Here is an 18,133-nt window from a genome sequence, read left to right on the forward strand (position 1 = left end):
AAGAAGTGTAAGACTTTTCCATCACAATTACTAAATGTAGTAACAACCACCTGTAGCTCTGGATGTCCCTGAGACAGCTTGCTGGAAACTAATACTCCTCCATCAAAGAGAGAATGATGACTTTGTTGGATATTTATTCTGTCACATTTCTTACTCCCTCTTTAGGGAAAGGAATGGAAGAAGGGTAACCATACATAGAATTTCAAACTCATTTGCTCGCACTAAGTACTATCAAAGACTTAACTATGCACTTTGCACTACGCTACAAATAGACTGAAAAATACATCTTCACCACTTTACCAGCCTATGTTCATCTGTAGATCCAGTTGTCTTTTTTGCTACATCAATCTTGCTTACAGCAAAACTAAAAGCAAAAACAATTATATGAGTGAAATTTTATTATGAGGTATAGGCAGTGACCTGCTCTTGAAAGTTACACCTTTTCAGTGTGGAAATAATACTGTCAATGTTTAATGTTTGATGTTTAATATGCAATGTTATAGAAGTATAAACTCTGAAAATTAAAAGCAAGTAGATATTGTTAAAAGGATGTCCCAGATATAGCTAAGGAAGTATACAGCAACATTACATTAAAGCAGACTTTAATGCTTTAATGTCTAAACTTTAAAGATGAAGTAAGTAGACCAGGCAGGGAACAATCTTTAGTCTTGGGAGTATTAGCTAGGCAAAATTTGCTGTCATTAACATCCATGAATTCAACAGTATTAGAACGTCTTTTTTTTTTTTCCCCTTAATGTCATTATAAAAAGATTAATCTCATGCTAGCCTCTCTTCAGAGAAGGAAATAAAAGTTCAGCTATAATATTCAAAGAAATGTAGCTTAACATGAAAATGCCTCTAATATGAAATTACTTACTCTTCAGCAGTCCTTCTAGGAGTAAGTGAAAAGCTTTTATGCATACACTGTATGAAATTATTAAAAATACAAGTGTAAAAAGTCCCAAGAAAAAGTAGAATACTGGACTCAGTTAAACCACTGTAACTTCTTTTGTAAAATTTAAATATATACCTTTTCTCAGATTATTAATCCACGGTTAAGTATCAGTAGTGCAGAACACTGTGATACAAGCAAAATTTTAAAAATGTAAAACACAAGTTTAAACATGATAGGTACTGATCATCGTTTTCCTCCCTGAAATTGGATCCTAGCACATACATCTTACTCAAATTACTTCAGTGATGCTCCATGAAGGCCATTTAACATGTGGACAATTTTGTAGTACCTGCATCTAATTAATTAGGCTAATTGTAAGGATAGTAATAGGAATTGATCAGTGTTAGAAATTTTTTATGCAGTACTCACAGCTTTTTAAAAAGTTACATTTTTTTTTTGAAATGGAAAATAAATACAATTTTTTTAACACAGAGATAGTTGCTAGCCCTCTACTTCCAACAGTTGTGACTTGTATTTATTCCAATTAGCTGTCCATATCCTCATACGGAAGATACTTTTTCACTGCTATATTTATTAGAAATATCTACAAATACCACAAAGAAAAGATGACATCAGATGACATGGAAACCAACAAACATTTTCAAACACCCATAATCAGTTAATGCTTTTTTAATACAACTTGTCTACTTATTTCAATATTCAGCAGTAAAAGTTAAGAGAGTGACATTTCAAAAGCTGAAGATACCTGCCCACCTCTTGTTTGTTATAGAGCCATACAGGTTTAAGAAGTTCCTGCACCTCAGCCCTTTATTATCACCTACTCAGTTGAGATATGCCTACTGAAAACATGGCTTGTTCCAGGGCAAAATAAAATAAGTTGGTATAAAATTTCAACAACAATTAATCAGACATTTTTCACATTACATTAAAAATGTTCTCTACAATTTTATTGTGCTTCTTTTTTAATATCTAAAATAAATTTCAGGTTTTTTATTCTGAAACAACAGGTGGAATGTAGCATGGTTGTTCTTGCAAATATGATTGATGATGCTGAACATTTTCCAAGGAATTTAGTGATGCCTGATCCAATTATTGAATTGTCATAGTCTTCTTATTTGAATTTCTATCTAAAGGCTTATTCGTAGCATAACTGAGAAACCTATTCTTTTTATAATTTCATATAAAAAGTTTTCAAGTAAGTGAGTAGTTAAATACAAAAAGGCTTTAATCATATAGTCCTTCCTTGAGGAAGCTCAAATGTCACCTGACTAGGTCCAGCGTATTTTAGTTAAACTGTACAGCTGTCAAAGTCTGTAAACACTTGACATGAATTGGACAAATGAAGACAACTTCATGAACTTTTCAACACATTCTTTATTCATTTTTCTGTCAGGTAACTAAAACTTAGAGTTTAAAAAAAAAAAGTCAGAGCCTGAGATATTCAACACAGATCAAAAACCAACTTTAGTTAAATGAATACTACTATAGATAGCCTATTGTTTTATCCTCCCACACCATTTGATGGCCTAAGATGAGTACCTGCACTCCTGAGACTGGCAATTTAATACAATATTTGGTAATACTACAAAGTCATCCAGCCATATAGGAATCCCAGCCTGACAAATAAATGGATCTTCTTCACATTAGAATCTCTTGAATACCATCCTTTCTTACTTCGTTGTAGTCCAGCTCATCATTAACGGTGCAAGTTGAGATCCCCTCTCAGCTTTATCTTCCAACTTTTCTGAATAGCACATTCTTCAGTTCCTGTATTCCAGCCATGCTGCTTTTCTACCTAGTTTGTGTCTATACTGCAATTAGTTCCAGTTAGTATTAACATACTAAAATTGGGACATAATCTTTTTGCTATAGGTTATCCTGTCCCAAGACACTTCTTTACCCATTTTTATATTCTCCTTACTTGATTTTCTTCCCCCTCTCCATCTAGAGGGATTAACATGATGGTCTTTTCCAAACTCCTGTTGTTATTACCTGCTTCAAAATGGTAATCAGTGATAGCCTGATCCCACAGAGCCACTATTTCAGCTGAGCAAACAGACCTGTTTGAACTGTCCCCTTTCAAGGAATGCTTCCTTCAGACATCTGAAAATCCTCCTAGTAATATCTATCTTGAGAACCATGCATTCTTTCTTATATTCAAAAAGATAAGAATAACTCATTAGAGTTTACCTCAGCCTCAGTTTATTTAAATATCTTTCCTACTTAGCTTGGTGTAGTCAACTTCAACCTGTTTCAAAGTTATCACTTATCCTGACACAAAGAACAATCAGCAGACTCCATGCCAATATCATCAGGATATTTTTACCCCATGTTTACGTCCCAGATTCTGGCAAGCTACACATACTTATGTCAAGATCCATTCTCATAAATGGCTTCTCTATTTTATTAAGGGTTCACAACCTTAGAGGTCTTGGATGTTTAGCTGAATCTCTCTTTCATTCTTCTGTTTTAGATCATTAAGACTTCTAACCCTTTTTCCAGTACTCTGTATGTAATCTCTTCCCCTTACAGATTTAATTTTCTGGTTATCTCCATCATTCATTTCTCTTGTGCAGTTAGTTTCTTACATGACTTCTCTGTATTTTCTTCCCATGTGTTTCACTTGCCTATTTTTCAAACATCATTGACTGCCTCCTCCATTCCTGAATACATGAATTCTGTGACCATAAAGACAGGATGCAAACTGTTTCCCTGAATTACCCTACACAAGCTGATATTTTTCTCCTTGATTTTGTTTGGTGCGTGCCTTTTTTTCCCCTCCCTCTTCCATCACATTTGTAAACTACCCCTACACTTCCTTTAGAAGCTCACTGTCCTTAAATTTTCTCCATTATTTCTAATGAGTGATGGTGTATATAGGAATACTTTCCCCCATACTTTTCCCCACTTAATATAACACACATTCCATTTCTGTGTCATGTCTCAATGCTATAATCACCTCAGCAAATACTGAAATCTTCTCTTCTTATTCCTACTATTCAGGATATAAAAGCAACTTCTCCATTTCTTCCTCTTTGCTTGCTTTTGTGTCTGGCTGCTTTTTTTCTTAAAAAAACCCAACAAACAAACAAGAAAAAAACAAACCACAAACAAAACCAAAACTTTCTGCCTAGGTCATCTTTCTTCCCTCCCAGAGAATCTGCTAAGTGTACATCACTTGTGATCTACGTCAGGCAGCATTCCCCTCTGACCCAGTTGCATAAAGCAGCACTGTATTTTAAATTATGATCCCTTTCCAGAAATCGATTTCTAAAGGCGTGGATAATGTAAGTATTATAGCTAAGCCTGAGACACAATACTCAAACAGCCTACTCATAAATCTACTAGTACTTTTTAGAAAAACAACTAAACTTAAAAATTATTACAATGTTTTCCCCTTCTTAGAATAGATGTGCCCTAGCAGACTATCCTTTAGTTTTGAGTCCACTATTTGAACAGGGTAGGGAACAGATAAAAATAATAAAACATGTGATTGCTCAATTAAAAATTTTAATATGTCTACATACTTCTGTATATTTCAGGTTGATTTATCCAGAATGTCATCGGCTGGTTGTATTAAACTGTGCATAATACTGGCCTGTCGGAAAATTTGAATATGCTTCTTCTTTAAGATAAATGTTCCTAGCAATAAATTAAAAAAATGCAGTTATTAAAGGGTTTTCTCATTATAATATAGAATTAACCTGAGAAACCTAAATGCATAAACACTCAAATGCTCATAAAGTTCAGAATTATTAGAAATCAAATTTAATACAACTAGATCTTTTTCTCCAAAATATATGCCACATCTCAATATAGCAAACTTTTTTTTTCATCCTAAAGTAACCCTCAAAAATCTCAGTGAAAAACTAAATTAACACAATTCTGAATTTTTGCTTTAATGATAGGAAAGCATCAAGTACTGGAATTTCTTTTGCAAAATGTATGTATGCATGCATGATGGAAAAAAAAAAAAGGACTGGAAAAATAGAACACCGAATCACTTGGCTTGATTTTTTTTTCTTCACATATTATCTTCCTCCTTTCCCATTACAGCAGACACAAGACCTGTCCACCATGACATGTCCAGTGGCTAACTAAAGAATCATCTAGTTTTGCCATACATAATGGAAAAGCTCTGTTTGTGCCATTAGCTTAACACTGAGCTATCAGAAACTGGCAGTTCTACTGATACCGTCCTTTTTTGTTTCAGAAAACTAAGGTAAATTAAAGAAGGAAGTACTGTTTTACACCTGGTAATATAATTTTCTGCAGTCAGTTGTATTTATTCTCTATTTTTCTATCTATATAAACCATCTGTTATCAGTGGAACACTTTTAAGAATTCCAGCTACTAATTCATACATGTAAGTCAGTAACAATCATAACCTACTCTTTGAAGATTGTTTAAATAGTACTGAAAAACACACTTAAGCTTAATTGTTGATTTTTTAAAAAGTATAAACTTGCAACAAGTGTATTAAAAAAGTAATAAATGATACACGTAAAAAAGCTCTTTGAAAGCCAAGCTATTGTGCTAATGGTAAAGAGTTTTATTTGAAAACAAGAAAACTCTTTTGGTACTTACTTTGATTTCTGCTCCTGAGATAGCTCCGTGTTTACATTATCTAAAGCTTGGCGGCGTTCCCGATTCTGTCGTTGTTGATGCCGCTCTAAAACCAACTGCGCTCTTGCAGCCTGTATACTTTGCCTCTCCCATTCAGCATCTCTTTGGCGTTCTTCCTCTTTTAGTCTCTACAGGAGTGAAAAAAATGCTTGATTTTCTCTTTGTTCAAAGATGAAACAGGCTATATAATAAAGTCTGATTGGTAAATTCATCCAGACAAACTTGCTTGCCTTTACTGAACACTAGGGATAGCATTTGAAATAGGGAGAAAAAGTGAGCACTTCCAAACTACGTAGGACCCCAAGCATTAGGCAAAAGAAAGATACTGCAGATGAGAAAGCTATCCTTTTCTAAGGAGCAAGAGAGACTCCTGCCTCTGTACAAGGTAAGAAAATTAGGATCTGCTGCCTGGCAGATGTAAGTTAATCAGTAGATTACTATTTCCTTCTGACATATTAGTTCTCTCTAAAAACTCAGAGCAGCAAGATAGATTTTTTTTTAAGTTCTTGTTAGCAAGAGTTGTAACTTCTTCAGATCAGAAATTAGTAGACATCAGTATAGCTTATAATACAGCTAAGTCAGTGTAATAACTGAGCCATCAACACCAGATGACTAGACCTAAACCGTTTTTTCCTCTGCCCCTGTTACGCTACTACTTCCTCACTTCTTGTCTGATATCACATTGAACTGGTTCAAGAAATCAGGCCTGAAAAAAAAAAAAAAATCACTTTTCTTGGTAGGGCTCATTTTCTGCCAGCTTAACTACTTGAATGGGTTCACTTAAGGGTCATAGGAGAGTCAGGAAAATGAAAATTCTATCTCCAGCTTCAATAACAGCAGTAGATAAGACATAGTGCAGCATATGCTACTGTAGGGATAAAATAAAATAAAAAAACACAAAACAGCTATTCGTTAACTGTTATGAATCCAACCTCTGCACTGAATGAGGTAAGTAGCTTCCTACTATCCTAGCTCTTTCTGAGCTTCCAATACCTAGGTCTGACTGCATAGGAAGGGTAGATTTCTTCATTTTGACTGCCTGCTTCCATGCACCTTTAAAGCAGCAATTATTAGCAATATTTAGTTTTTCTACTGTAATTCTATCCCAGAGCATGGCTCATAGCTATGTGGGATGGTAGAAAGGAAATCCGTTGCATTCATGAACTTTTAAGACTATGAAATATGCATGAGCAGGATCACTGGACCTGCTCTATTTGTCTTGCTCGACTGCCCTCGAGCACGAGAACATTGCTCCGGCCTACACTGCTCTCACCCTCAGCTCCTGGCTCTTCTTCCTGTATGGAGCAGCCTACTCCCGCTCATATCTTGTGGGCAGCTCATGCAGTCTCAAGTCCTAAACTGCACCATGAAGCCTGGGTCTTGGGCTGTGCAGTACCCTGCTCCTTAGCTAGGCCACAATGGACCATGCCCCAAGATCCCACAGGCCCTTTGGCCCTGGGCTCCACAGCAACCTTCCTCCCAGCCCACCTCCAGGGCTCCAGCCCACTTCTGCTGCTCCACGACATTTCCCAGCTGCTTCAGAGACACTGTGTTCAGTTTGATCAATTAAAGTTTGTGTAAAAATCAGATCAATGAAAAACACAGCCTTATAATGGGACATAAAGGCCAAACAACAATATTTTCTTGTACAAACATTGCCTATAATTTTATTACAACCAGGAATACAGAACATGCATGTAAGCTTAAATACCTGTTTCTCCAGAACTTGTTGCTGTTGAGTGTAACGGATTGCCATCAGCTGATCCTGATTCATCCCCTTCCATCGATCTGTGATCACACGGTGTCTACCAAAGGAACTGACTGCTTGTTCAGGGTTTTCAGAAAGTAAGTCTCCTTGAAGGAGGCTGGAAATTTCATCCATGTCCTCTTTCATATTTTTATACTTTTCCAACTTCTTTCTCTCAGCTAGTTCAGCAGCCTAAATTCAGTGAAAGGACAGAACTGATAATTTTTCAAAAAGAAAATATTAACTAAGGGATGCAACAGAGTTAGCACATCATAACAGATTTCTTTCCAACTTGCATACAGTTGTCAACAGCATCATATGATGTCAACAACATATGAATACTATGATGGTGATCCTATTGGCTAAGATTGAAAAATCTAGTAGTATACATTTCTTTAACGTTGACATATCACATACACTAAGTAATTTTGTTTTATAAGAAAAAACAGAATTACAATAAAAAATAATTTCACATTTATCCACAAGCAAATACCAGTTGATATTTGGAGGCCAGAGACAATATGGAAGAAATTTACAATAAAAGTTTACAATCTTGAATCATTAGCCTTGATATATATTACAGATTAAATCTATGTGGAAAACATAGTTAAGCACTCAAAACAAACGAACGAACAGACAAGAGATGCCTATGTTAAGCCTGAAGATACAGCCTTGAATCTGTTCCCTTTGCTGATACAAAATGCAAACTTTAATATTATTATGTGAATATACCTGTAGTGTTCGAAATCATAATATGCATTTCCTATGGAAATCACTGTTCCTAATGTTCACTATAAGGTCATACTTTCCTATTCTGAGGAAATTTTCCCCTTATAAAACTCCAGAAAGCAAATACGATGATTTTACTTTAAAATAATTACCTTCCGAAGAAGAATTAGACTAAGTAAACTAATTTGAAGTAGAATGGTTGGCACACATGTTAAGAAACTGGATGAAGACAGAAGAAAAATGAAGGCTTATGCATCAAGAAAGTCATAGCAGGTAAAATAGTCTTCTGTGGCATGTAAGGTAAAGTTGAAAATTAGTAGGCTGAGTAACTAGAAGATATAAACAACTGAGAATGACAGGACTATCTAGACACATATGTGGGAACCCATTCATTTGCAAATGTTATGGAGAAGAATCCTAACTCAGGAAGCACAGTGATCTGTCCCACCAGAGAAGACTGCTAACCTGGGTTTCTCTCTACATTGATATTTATGGACTTTGAGTTTGGATGACAGCAGTTCACCCAAGCATCAGGCCTGGAGACTGTCAAAGAACAACTTCTATTTGCTCCAAGCAAACAGGCACAACAACCTGTCAGGGACTAGACAGAAGAAGATGCGGGAGAAGGATGGACTTCACAACTCTATGAGAGTTATATTCCGAAGCCGTTTATTGTCTTGTCTGACTCCAATATATATCATAATTTTCACTTAGTCACTGCGCACACGCTCATGATTGGTTACAACTTGTTACACACACTATTGCAATTGGCTATATACAAAATATCACGTGCTGTCCACGCGCCCCTCACATAGTCAGGATTGCTGCTTGCAGGTGTTTCTGTTTTCCTCGCTTCTTCTCAGTTGTTTACCTCAGCTCCTTCTCCTCAAGGTCGAGCCGTGCAGATATCCAGCTGTTTACCAGCTTCTCAGTGCCACAGCTCCTTCTCCTTAAGGTCGAGCCATGCAGATCAACGCCACAGCTCCTTCTCCTTAAGGTCGAGCCATGCAGGGTGATCCCAACAAGAAGAATTAACAAATAACACCAAGTACCATATCCTAAATTAATAAATTCCATGGCTGAAAGCAGCCTTGTGGTTTCCATTCAAATAACAAAAGTATTTGATGTGCAAACAAACTAATAAAAGATAAATTAATTTTTTTTAGAATTAGAAATTAGCCAAGCCGCAATTCAACTTAGATGATGCAGAAAACCTCGTATTTAAAAACACTTACCAGCCATCTAATAAGAATGTACACTTTACTCTAGAGCAAGAAAAGAAATGTCTACTTTTAGACAAATGGAAAAACTCAAGCAAATCAAATTTCAAGTGGCAAAACATCAACTTCAGATCTAGTAATTACTGGCTCTGCCATTATAACATGGAATAATATGTTGGAAACTAAAGGCCACTTTTTCATCTCATTGAAGTCAGTGAGTACAATTTTTCCACAAGTTTAAAGCATTTTTTAAAGTCCAAAATGTGTTTCCCTGTTTTTTTTTTTTTTTATTCAGAGAAGTCCATAATAACTTGAGAGGAACTACAAATTTCCAATGTCCAAGAAAAAAAGAAACCAAAACCCCAAAGATTTTCAATCAGCTGATACTTTGGGAATGCTGAACCAGAATACCTGGGTATGTACTTTTAGCTTATTAATACTATGAATTGAGCAATTATTTTTAGTTCTGAAAATGCTCCAAGTAAATCACATCTAACGGAAAGTCAATTTAGATGGACCTCACATAATTACTGGCCTTGAAGCTTGAAAGTGCAATTTTTATTTACATCACTTTATTAATGTCACTCCACTGTGATCTAGCAACAGATCCAAAAAGGCACTTAGACCTTGTAACCCTAACCTCTTAGTAATAGGCAGAGCCTAAAATTTCTGAGCTGCCTGGAAATCTTACTGGAGTAAACTCCCAGCTCTATGCATAGCCATGCATGTAGCATTACTATGCAATGATTAACGACACTGCAAAAGAAACACTTTAAACTTGGAAAAAGCATCAGATTTAACCTATCAAGTCAAATCCCTAATAAAACATAATTCATTGCTGTAGCATGGAAAAAAAACAGATGCACAAATACACACTCCATTTATTTTTATTTGTGATCCAACATTATATATTTTCCCTAATACTAAATGCTTCCTTTCACTGTTGATTCAAGTCATAAAGCAAAAGAAGAAAAGCACATAGAAGCATTATGAGGCCAGGACTTCATATACTTAGAATAACACCAAGTTTCGAGTGTGTGAGGAACTAACAGCTGCCAATACAGGTCTAAAGGAATGAGCAGCTTCTGAAGTCATTATCACTAAGTCACAAAGTACACACACATGACCCAAGTGACCTGTCCAGGGTCTCAGGAACTTCTGAAAGCGGTATTATTAATCTGTATAGTAATAGACTATTACTATATAGTATAATATAGACAATTCCTTTGTCTGTATTATATATTTCTGTCATAGTAGAGAATTGCACATCTAGCACAGTCAAGCTAGGAACTTCTGCTTAGCAAGACCTGTTAAGAATCGGTACATGCACTATGTTTCCTCATGCCTGAAAACATGGTAAAAACACTGAAATATTGATGATTCTAAACATTGAATATCAAGAATAGGATGTAAGTGATCACAGATATTTGCACAGCACACTTCAAAGAATGATAAAAAGTTACCATTCTTCTACATTTAGCACTCAAATACTTAATTTCAGGTGAAAAAAAAGGCTCCACAGTTAATGCAAAAACACAATTTACTATTTCTCTGAAGTGGCTGCTGGCTCTGAATGTGTTATTAATGGCATAATGTTGAGTGAATAAGGAACCAGAATAATGCCATCAAATGTCCAGTATAACAACGTTATCCAGAAAAACTATCAAGCTATTGCGGTATGCCCAGGAATAAACTCTAACTACATAAGGTCTGTAAGATTGTTAACAAGTCTATAAATATGCAGTCATTAAATTAGAGATCCTCTGTAATCACATCCTCTCATTTAGATAATGCTAATCTAAAAAGTGTCTTGCAAAGAATTCAGGTCCTGTGCTACATAAAGCAAGAAGATTCTTTCTTTCTGGTTTCAAGAACACAATTGGTATATCTACCACTGTACTGCTAAACTGGGCATTCCCAAGTGTTATTATCCTTAGTGAGGAACTTCTTTCTGAAACAGTAAGATTCTGGTATGGAATCACAATCACAACAAAAGAAGTGAAAAATATATATTCTAGGCAGGACTCCGGGTAGCCTTCATTTCTGTTAAGTGGCCTGCCAGTTAAAATTATTACTACTTACACATGAATGATTCCAGGAGGAGTAACTGACAGTTAAGCTAGTAGTAAGTCTTTTATACCAAGGACAAAAGCAATATTGGTATTCCTGGTTAGCATGTGGTTAGGTGGGAGGAAATCTGAGAGGAAGGATAGCAGTAATTTTCTAGACACTACACACACTTAAAATGCTTACAGTATAGGACCCTTCACCACTGGGATATATGGTACCAAACATTCCATGAATTCATTGTCCTGCTAATCACTTCCAGAAGAATAAAAAGAACCATTAGCAGTAAGCTTGTTGGCAATAAAGTTATGGGCAATGGTATTACGGTAAGTGGAGGAAGCTGAACCACTGTCACAGGGGACAGCAACATCAAATCCGGTCATGAAGGGAGGCTGATGAACTGAGATGCCCTACCTTCAGTCATCTGCTGGGATTCTTTACCAATTGACTAGAGATTGACCAAAAAATGTTCCTCCTAGAGTACATGACTTGCTTGTTTTTATATTCTGCTGGGTGTTTTTTTTGTTTTGGTTTGGTTTTTTTTGGTTGGCGTTTGGTTTTTTAATTAAAAAAAAAAAATTTTTTTTACATCCCCTAAAGATACTGGCAGCCTTAAGGACTACAGATGATGGCCATGGAGATCACGATTGATCCAAAGCCAAATTCTAGGAAATGTCTTCCTCCTCGAAGATGCACTCCCATATTATACTTTATCCAAATTACAAACAACTGCAGGTTGCTTTAGAAAGGGTGAGTTTGCTTTCTCCCTTCCTTTACTGCCACCTCAGACTGTGCATTCACTCCTCCCAATCAGATCTAGCAGTCCCTCATTCTAGACCTGAGTTCATTTTCTTTTGGATTGAGAAATGATCTAACACACCCTGAAGCTTCATGATCATTACTACATTGACTGCAAGAGACACAGCAGAAAAAAATGAATGATACTTAGGGAACAGGAAAAAGGAGTTCCTCTTTTGGCAGCCACCAACAGGTAAAGCAGATGTGTATAGAGCAAAACAGTGTGAGACTGCACCCTCAAGAGGTTAAGGTCTTCAAACCAGCTACTCAGCATATTGAAGCTGGTGGAGACTCCTGTTCAATACATTTGAGGTCAGATACAGAGTTGTCTTCTGTGAAGTTCATTCTCAGGCTGAAGGCCCTAGTTTTCTCTCTTGCAAAAAAGATGTATAGAAAATCCCTCTGTAACATAGCTTTCTCTTAGAGACAACATCACTGAAAGGCCTGGCAACCTGAAACCTCTGGCTTGCATGTTTAATAAAGAAAAGCAGCAACTGTGCTAGCACATATTTCAGGGAAAAAGAAAAGCTTTTCTCAATCATTCAGGAAAAAAAAAAAAAAAGGAAAAGCTGAAAACAGTATCATCGTCTTAAACAAAAAAACAAAAAAGTAAACTTAACTAACTACCTCAGAAAGAAAGAGAGCTGCAGAGCTGTAAGCTGTAATTCCAATCTATACAACATAGCAAGGGACAATAAGAACTAATGAGGACACTTGCCCCAACCTCCATTATCATGCCCTTACGTTAGAAAAGACAAAGAGCAAGGCTTTTTTATATATATAATATGCAAATGAGTCACGTAGAATGTATATGCCCAAACATTAAATGCCACACCACACATGAACCTCCCACCCCATCTGCAAACCCTGTCACAAATTCAGGATTTTTCACATGGACTCAATTGGTATGACAATTATTCGGGATACTACCGCTACCTTAAGTGCACCAGCCACTTAAGGTACTTTTGTGGCTATTTATACAAAATACTGTTCAGTAGCCATGACTTCAAGCAATAAAAGCCTTTTCAATTACCTTGGACTATCTATAAACAAAATTATACACCAAATGTGCCCTGAAAGGCACAAGCAATACTTACACAAAGACTTGCACGCTTATATACTTAAACCAAAAGATATCATACTTGATGTAGGTAATTTTAATGTGACTTATTCTGATGTAAGTAAATAAATTTAAAGCTAAGTCACACCAAATGTAGTTTAACCAAACCAATAGCGTCCATGTAGCCCTCTCAGCTGTACATATAAGCTGAATGGAAAAAAAAACAATGTGTGCAGTAAGATAAAGAACCGGAGCATGACAGATAACGGTACTAAGACAGATAGAGAAAGGTTCATGTCATCTTTCAGTAGGTTCCAAAGTATACCTGGTAAACAACCAAGAGACACATACACAAATACCATGGAAGCACCCAAAGTGCCAAAAACAGTGGTTGTGGGGAATTAACATAAGCAACAAAGACAAAAAGGTACTGGTAAGTAAAGTTTCCACACAAGCAAAAAGAAAAGCAGGCAGACATAGCTAAGATTATCCGACGACTGATAAAAAAAACACAACAAAGCATGGGAGGCATTTGCTGTACCCCTGTTTACAGACTAAAAGTCCCCGAGAGACTGGGGAGTTGTTGCTGCCCTCAAGTCAGCAAGCCGAGAACCAGGAAGGACAATTTTAACAGAGGGTAACTAGACAGGGGATAGCTAGATCCTTGGAGAGGACAAAGCGAATAAATTCTTTCTTCCAAATACAGAAACAACCTTGGAAGGTAGCTGCTAAGAAACCTCTGTGAAAACATTATTACTCATTGTACTTTTGCGTATCTTATTTTCCTTCTGTGTCTTTGCTTTTTTTAAAAGCTAACAAACCAACCCAGTATTAATTTACCTGGGTTCTATTGAAATCTTTGGTAGCTGCACAAACAGCACGCCTGTTTTCTTCTTCTTTTCGTTGTTGCTCCATAGTCTTTTGGTCAAGTTCAATCCTATTCTTGTCATGAAGATCATCTAAATTAGATTAAAATGAAATTTAGCCAGTATTCATGGACATGATGTGCCATATGAGTAAGCCACTGGAAGACATGCAGAGACAGACAGAGGAGCTACAGATACAGTAAGCTGAATTACATAACTATTTCCAAATCCTACCACCAAAGGTTTCCACCTTGGAATTCCAGGTGATTCATGAAATCAGTTTATTATGTAACCCATCTTGTCTTAACAGTTAGATGAAGTTAAAATTAAAAAGTATGTTAAGTACTGCAGAAAAAGTGTTTCATGACAAGCTAGAAAAGAAGAATCAGTATTATTTTGTTTGCTCTAAAACAGTAAAGATTGGACAATTTGGTCTGATGAAGTAACCATGCCATTTAGCATGCAAAACAGAGGTGGTTCTTCAGAATGCTCTGACAATTCATTTGAGGTGTAAAACAGAAATTAAACCTAGGTAATATTACAATCTTCACATGTTATTAAATATAGATTTCTTAAGTGAGATATTGAATACATTACAGCTTGTAAAGTAAAATCTGCTGCAGTGTTTCTAAAAGCTAAATATGAAATATACTAAAATACTGCTATGTCAAACTGACACAATAGGCTATACCATATTTTTTGTCAGACACATCGGAATTGCAGAAAAAGCAGGTTAAAACCTTATTATCTTCTTTTGCTACCTGCAAATTTTTGATCAGCTAATGCATTCTTCCAGTCTCTCTGTTGCTGAAGAGACCACTCTCTTAACTGCTCCTTTTGAAATTTCATCCTCTGGTCATAGTTTAAGTCTTCACCCATGAACTTCTGCAAGCCAGATACAGTACATCGAGGATCACTGTCTGAAAGTCGAGCAGGTCTATCCTTCTTTAGGGCTTGCGGATCAGAGAGGTCAAATTCACGTCTTGTTTCGGGCTTTTGAAAATTCTTCTGAAATTCACTGATAGCCTTATTTATGTTTCTAATATCATTTTTCTGTCGTTCTTCTAACATACACATGATCTTGTCATTTTGCTTCATTTCATTAGCTAGAGAAAAATAAACACAATGAAAATACAACTCTCAGAAGTGCATGTGTCATGGAAGTGCACATGCAAGATGGAAAATAAAATTTTGAAGAGGATTTAATAGAATGTAAGTCTTCAAACTTTTATACCTTAGGAAAGAGTATTTGATCTATGAGTACCAGCCCAGCAAACACTCTGATGTTAGTAATATTTACTTATAAAATACGTTCCGTTTTTTTAGGTATCAATTCTCCTATTAATGTTACAATGAAATATATACATGTGAAACAAAGACAATAAATACTTCTAGAACTATGAGGTTTCATTTTATTAAAACTTGCACTAACACATGAAATGTACCTTATACTAATTTTTCCCACTTACTCTTAGTTTACAGTTGCAACTGAAATACATTAAGTTGCTTATTAAGAGACAAACAAAAATCAAGCTCCCAATGAAAGGAATAGATAGTTTTTTCATAGTTCCAATGATTTTTCTAGCCATAGCATTAAAATAATTGGCTGGCATGAACAGTTTTTGAAGAGCTTAAAAGCCCTTGCCCATTTAATCAAAATGCTGTAACTGATTTAAAGAAAAACAAAAAAACCCCACCCAACACTAGCCATTTTAGCCATTTAAATATAATTCACAAGAAAAGATCATTTCTGTTGTTGCCAGACTACCCATTGCTTCTGGCAGTTTCCTAGGAGTCAAGAGTCTGACAGGTATTCAGCCAGGAAAATCACAAGCAGCTATAGAAGCATAGCATGGAAGTTGGCAGCTCCATTCCAGCTCTTCTTGAAACCCAGAGAACTCAGTCTGTGGGACCTTTTCACATGATACCGCAGGAAAGCATTCCAAACACAGAGGGCCACAAAGGGCTTTGAGGTCAGGGGCCACGGATGAAATATTTGTGTGGCTACGTGCTCTGACTCAGCAATGGTTCCTGCTTACAGGCCTGTTGCACATGATTCATGCTTCTAGCAATAATAATCTATTGACAATTCTATAGAATCTAGATATTCTATTAGAGAATGACCAGACAGAACATGGGCCTACTCTACAAGAAAGCAAACACACACATTTGCCACTACCATTCTGAAAAGAACACTATTAAGTAATAAAGTTTTTTTTAAAATGCTCCTATATCTTCAGGTCTCTAAACAATGCTATTTGTCAACATTTATTAAAAGAAAACATTGAAAATTCCAGCCCACTAGGAAATGTATACCAGTTTAATTATGTCAATATAAATCTTCAGATATTGAGGAAAACACATACTGTACCAATGCAAGTATATGAACAAAAATAGGACTAATCATTATAGTATTCACTTTTCAGATTCACGGAGATAGGCACCATTTGGAAATAAATATGGTTTGAAATACATGAAGGGAAAAAGAAACCAGGAAACAGATGATAAATTACATTTAACTTGTCACAGAAACATCATAGTATCTATAAATATACCAAGTTCTTCATTTCGTGCTTTTTCAGCTCCTTCTTGAATTTTCCGCTCCTTGACTTGGGTATCCAATGCATCCTTATCAACCTATTAAAATGAAAAAAACCAGCTCTTTAAGAGTTACTATGTTTGAACAATTAAAAACAGGTATTGTCAAGATACGTAGATTCACAGTCATACAGGATAGATCTAAACCCGCTACCAAAAGAGTATATAGACATCAGTATTTAATGTAGGTAACATAAAAAGAAAATTCAGAAACAGCAATATTCTTGTTTGTTTGCTTTGTTTTAATAATAATAGGTATAGTCTTGCACCAAATCAGAAAAAAAGACCACATTTACATGTTAGAGAGAGTTATAAACATTTTAAGCTGCATTACACAGACTATGTTCTACCCATTATAGCTGGCATTTTTACTTTTTTTTGTTCTGCTTTCATTTATAAAGAAGGTAAGTATTCTGCCAGTCAGGATGACAGGAAGTTGTAATAGTTCAGATTTTTAGAAAATATAGATGGTTCACTAAAAGTATATTGAAGAAATAACGGGGAATGGAAAGAAATTTTCCAGTCTTATCTGACAGAGAATGGGATTCATGTAGTTGCCAAAATGCAATATTGGGTGCCATTTGAGATACATGCAGACATCTACAATGAGCTGACAGAATATTCACATCCCTGGAGAGTGGTACCCGAGCAAAGCATAATATCCTAAGGCAGATCATCAGATAGTAGCAGCCACCTACATTTTAGGTAAAAGAATCAGGTCCTATATTTGTTGACAGAAGATAGCAAATTAATAGGTAGAAATCTGGATTTTTTTTTTTTTTTTTTTTAACTGGTCAAGTCACTTAATGTCCTTGAAAGATTTGTCAAAAAGCAATGACAATTCTTCAAGAATCTGGTAAACTATTTTTGATAGTCTTTGCTAGAAACTGTTTGGATCAAGACAGAAAGACTTAAACAGATCATGGCTGAAAATACACATTGTTAATGCTGTAAAGGACTACTGACTATACCAACCAGGCAAAGAGGTAAATCCGTAAGCAAGGGTGAAACCATAAAGAATTCTACAGGGTACCCTTGTCCAAAAACAATGATGTCATAGGCATTAAATATCAACTCATTTAGAGGTCTCATTTGGGAAATCAAGCTTTCAGTATAGCTATAGGAAACACTTGTTAAGAGAAATTCAATACGACTTCATTAGTAGCTTCTGGCAGTGATACAGGTTAAGTCAATGTATTGTCTTGTGCACGCAAATTCAGCTACGCTATCAGCTCACTCCCATTTGAACAGCTTTCACTTGAGAAGAACACATCCCTAAAACAACCATTGCTCGTCACATAAAGCTACAGGTTTAACTTTTAAGCATTACAATAACAAAACCCTTACTATGAACAGTTTGAAGCAGGTAATTTCTAATCTACTTGTATTTAAGTATAATAGTTCATATATAAATGGAAAGTAATTTTTCATTTGGACTACTCATCTGAACTCTTTTGGGAAATTACTGATTTACTCAGGATAAATTCTTAAATCTGTAAGTGAAGA

At 35.8% G+C, this 18,133-nt stretch overlaps 1 protein-coding gene across 1 annotated transcript; it reads right to left on the minus strand.

Annotated features, from left to right (window-relative positions):
- Positions 1 to 4,476: 4,476 nt before the first annotated feature.
- Positions 4,477 to 16,666, minus strand: RIBC2 (RIB43A domain with coiled-coils 2; the record flags this gene model as incomplete). Its single annotated transcript, XM_010295997.1, has 6 exons — positions 4,477 to 4,558; positions 5,504 to 5,670; positions 7,254 to 7,481; positions 14,004 to 14,122; positions 14,791 to 15,135; positions 16,585 to 16,666. Coding segments are annotated over 6 exons (1,023 nt in total), but the record flags the coding sequence as incomplete, so codon positions are not given.
- Between the last annotated feature and the right edge of the window lie 1,467 nt (positions 16,667 to 18,133).

The sequence above is a fragment of the Phaethon lepturus genome, unplaced genomic scaffold (assembly GCF_000687285.1).
Source record: "Phaethon lepturus isolate BGI_N335 unplaced genomic scaffold, ASM68728v1 scaffold35041, whole genome shotgun sequence".
In the NCBI taxonomy this organism is placed as follows: domain Eukaryota; kingdom Metazoa; phylum Chordata; class Aves; order Phaethontiformes; family Phaethontidae; genus Phaethon; species Phaethon lepturus.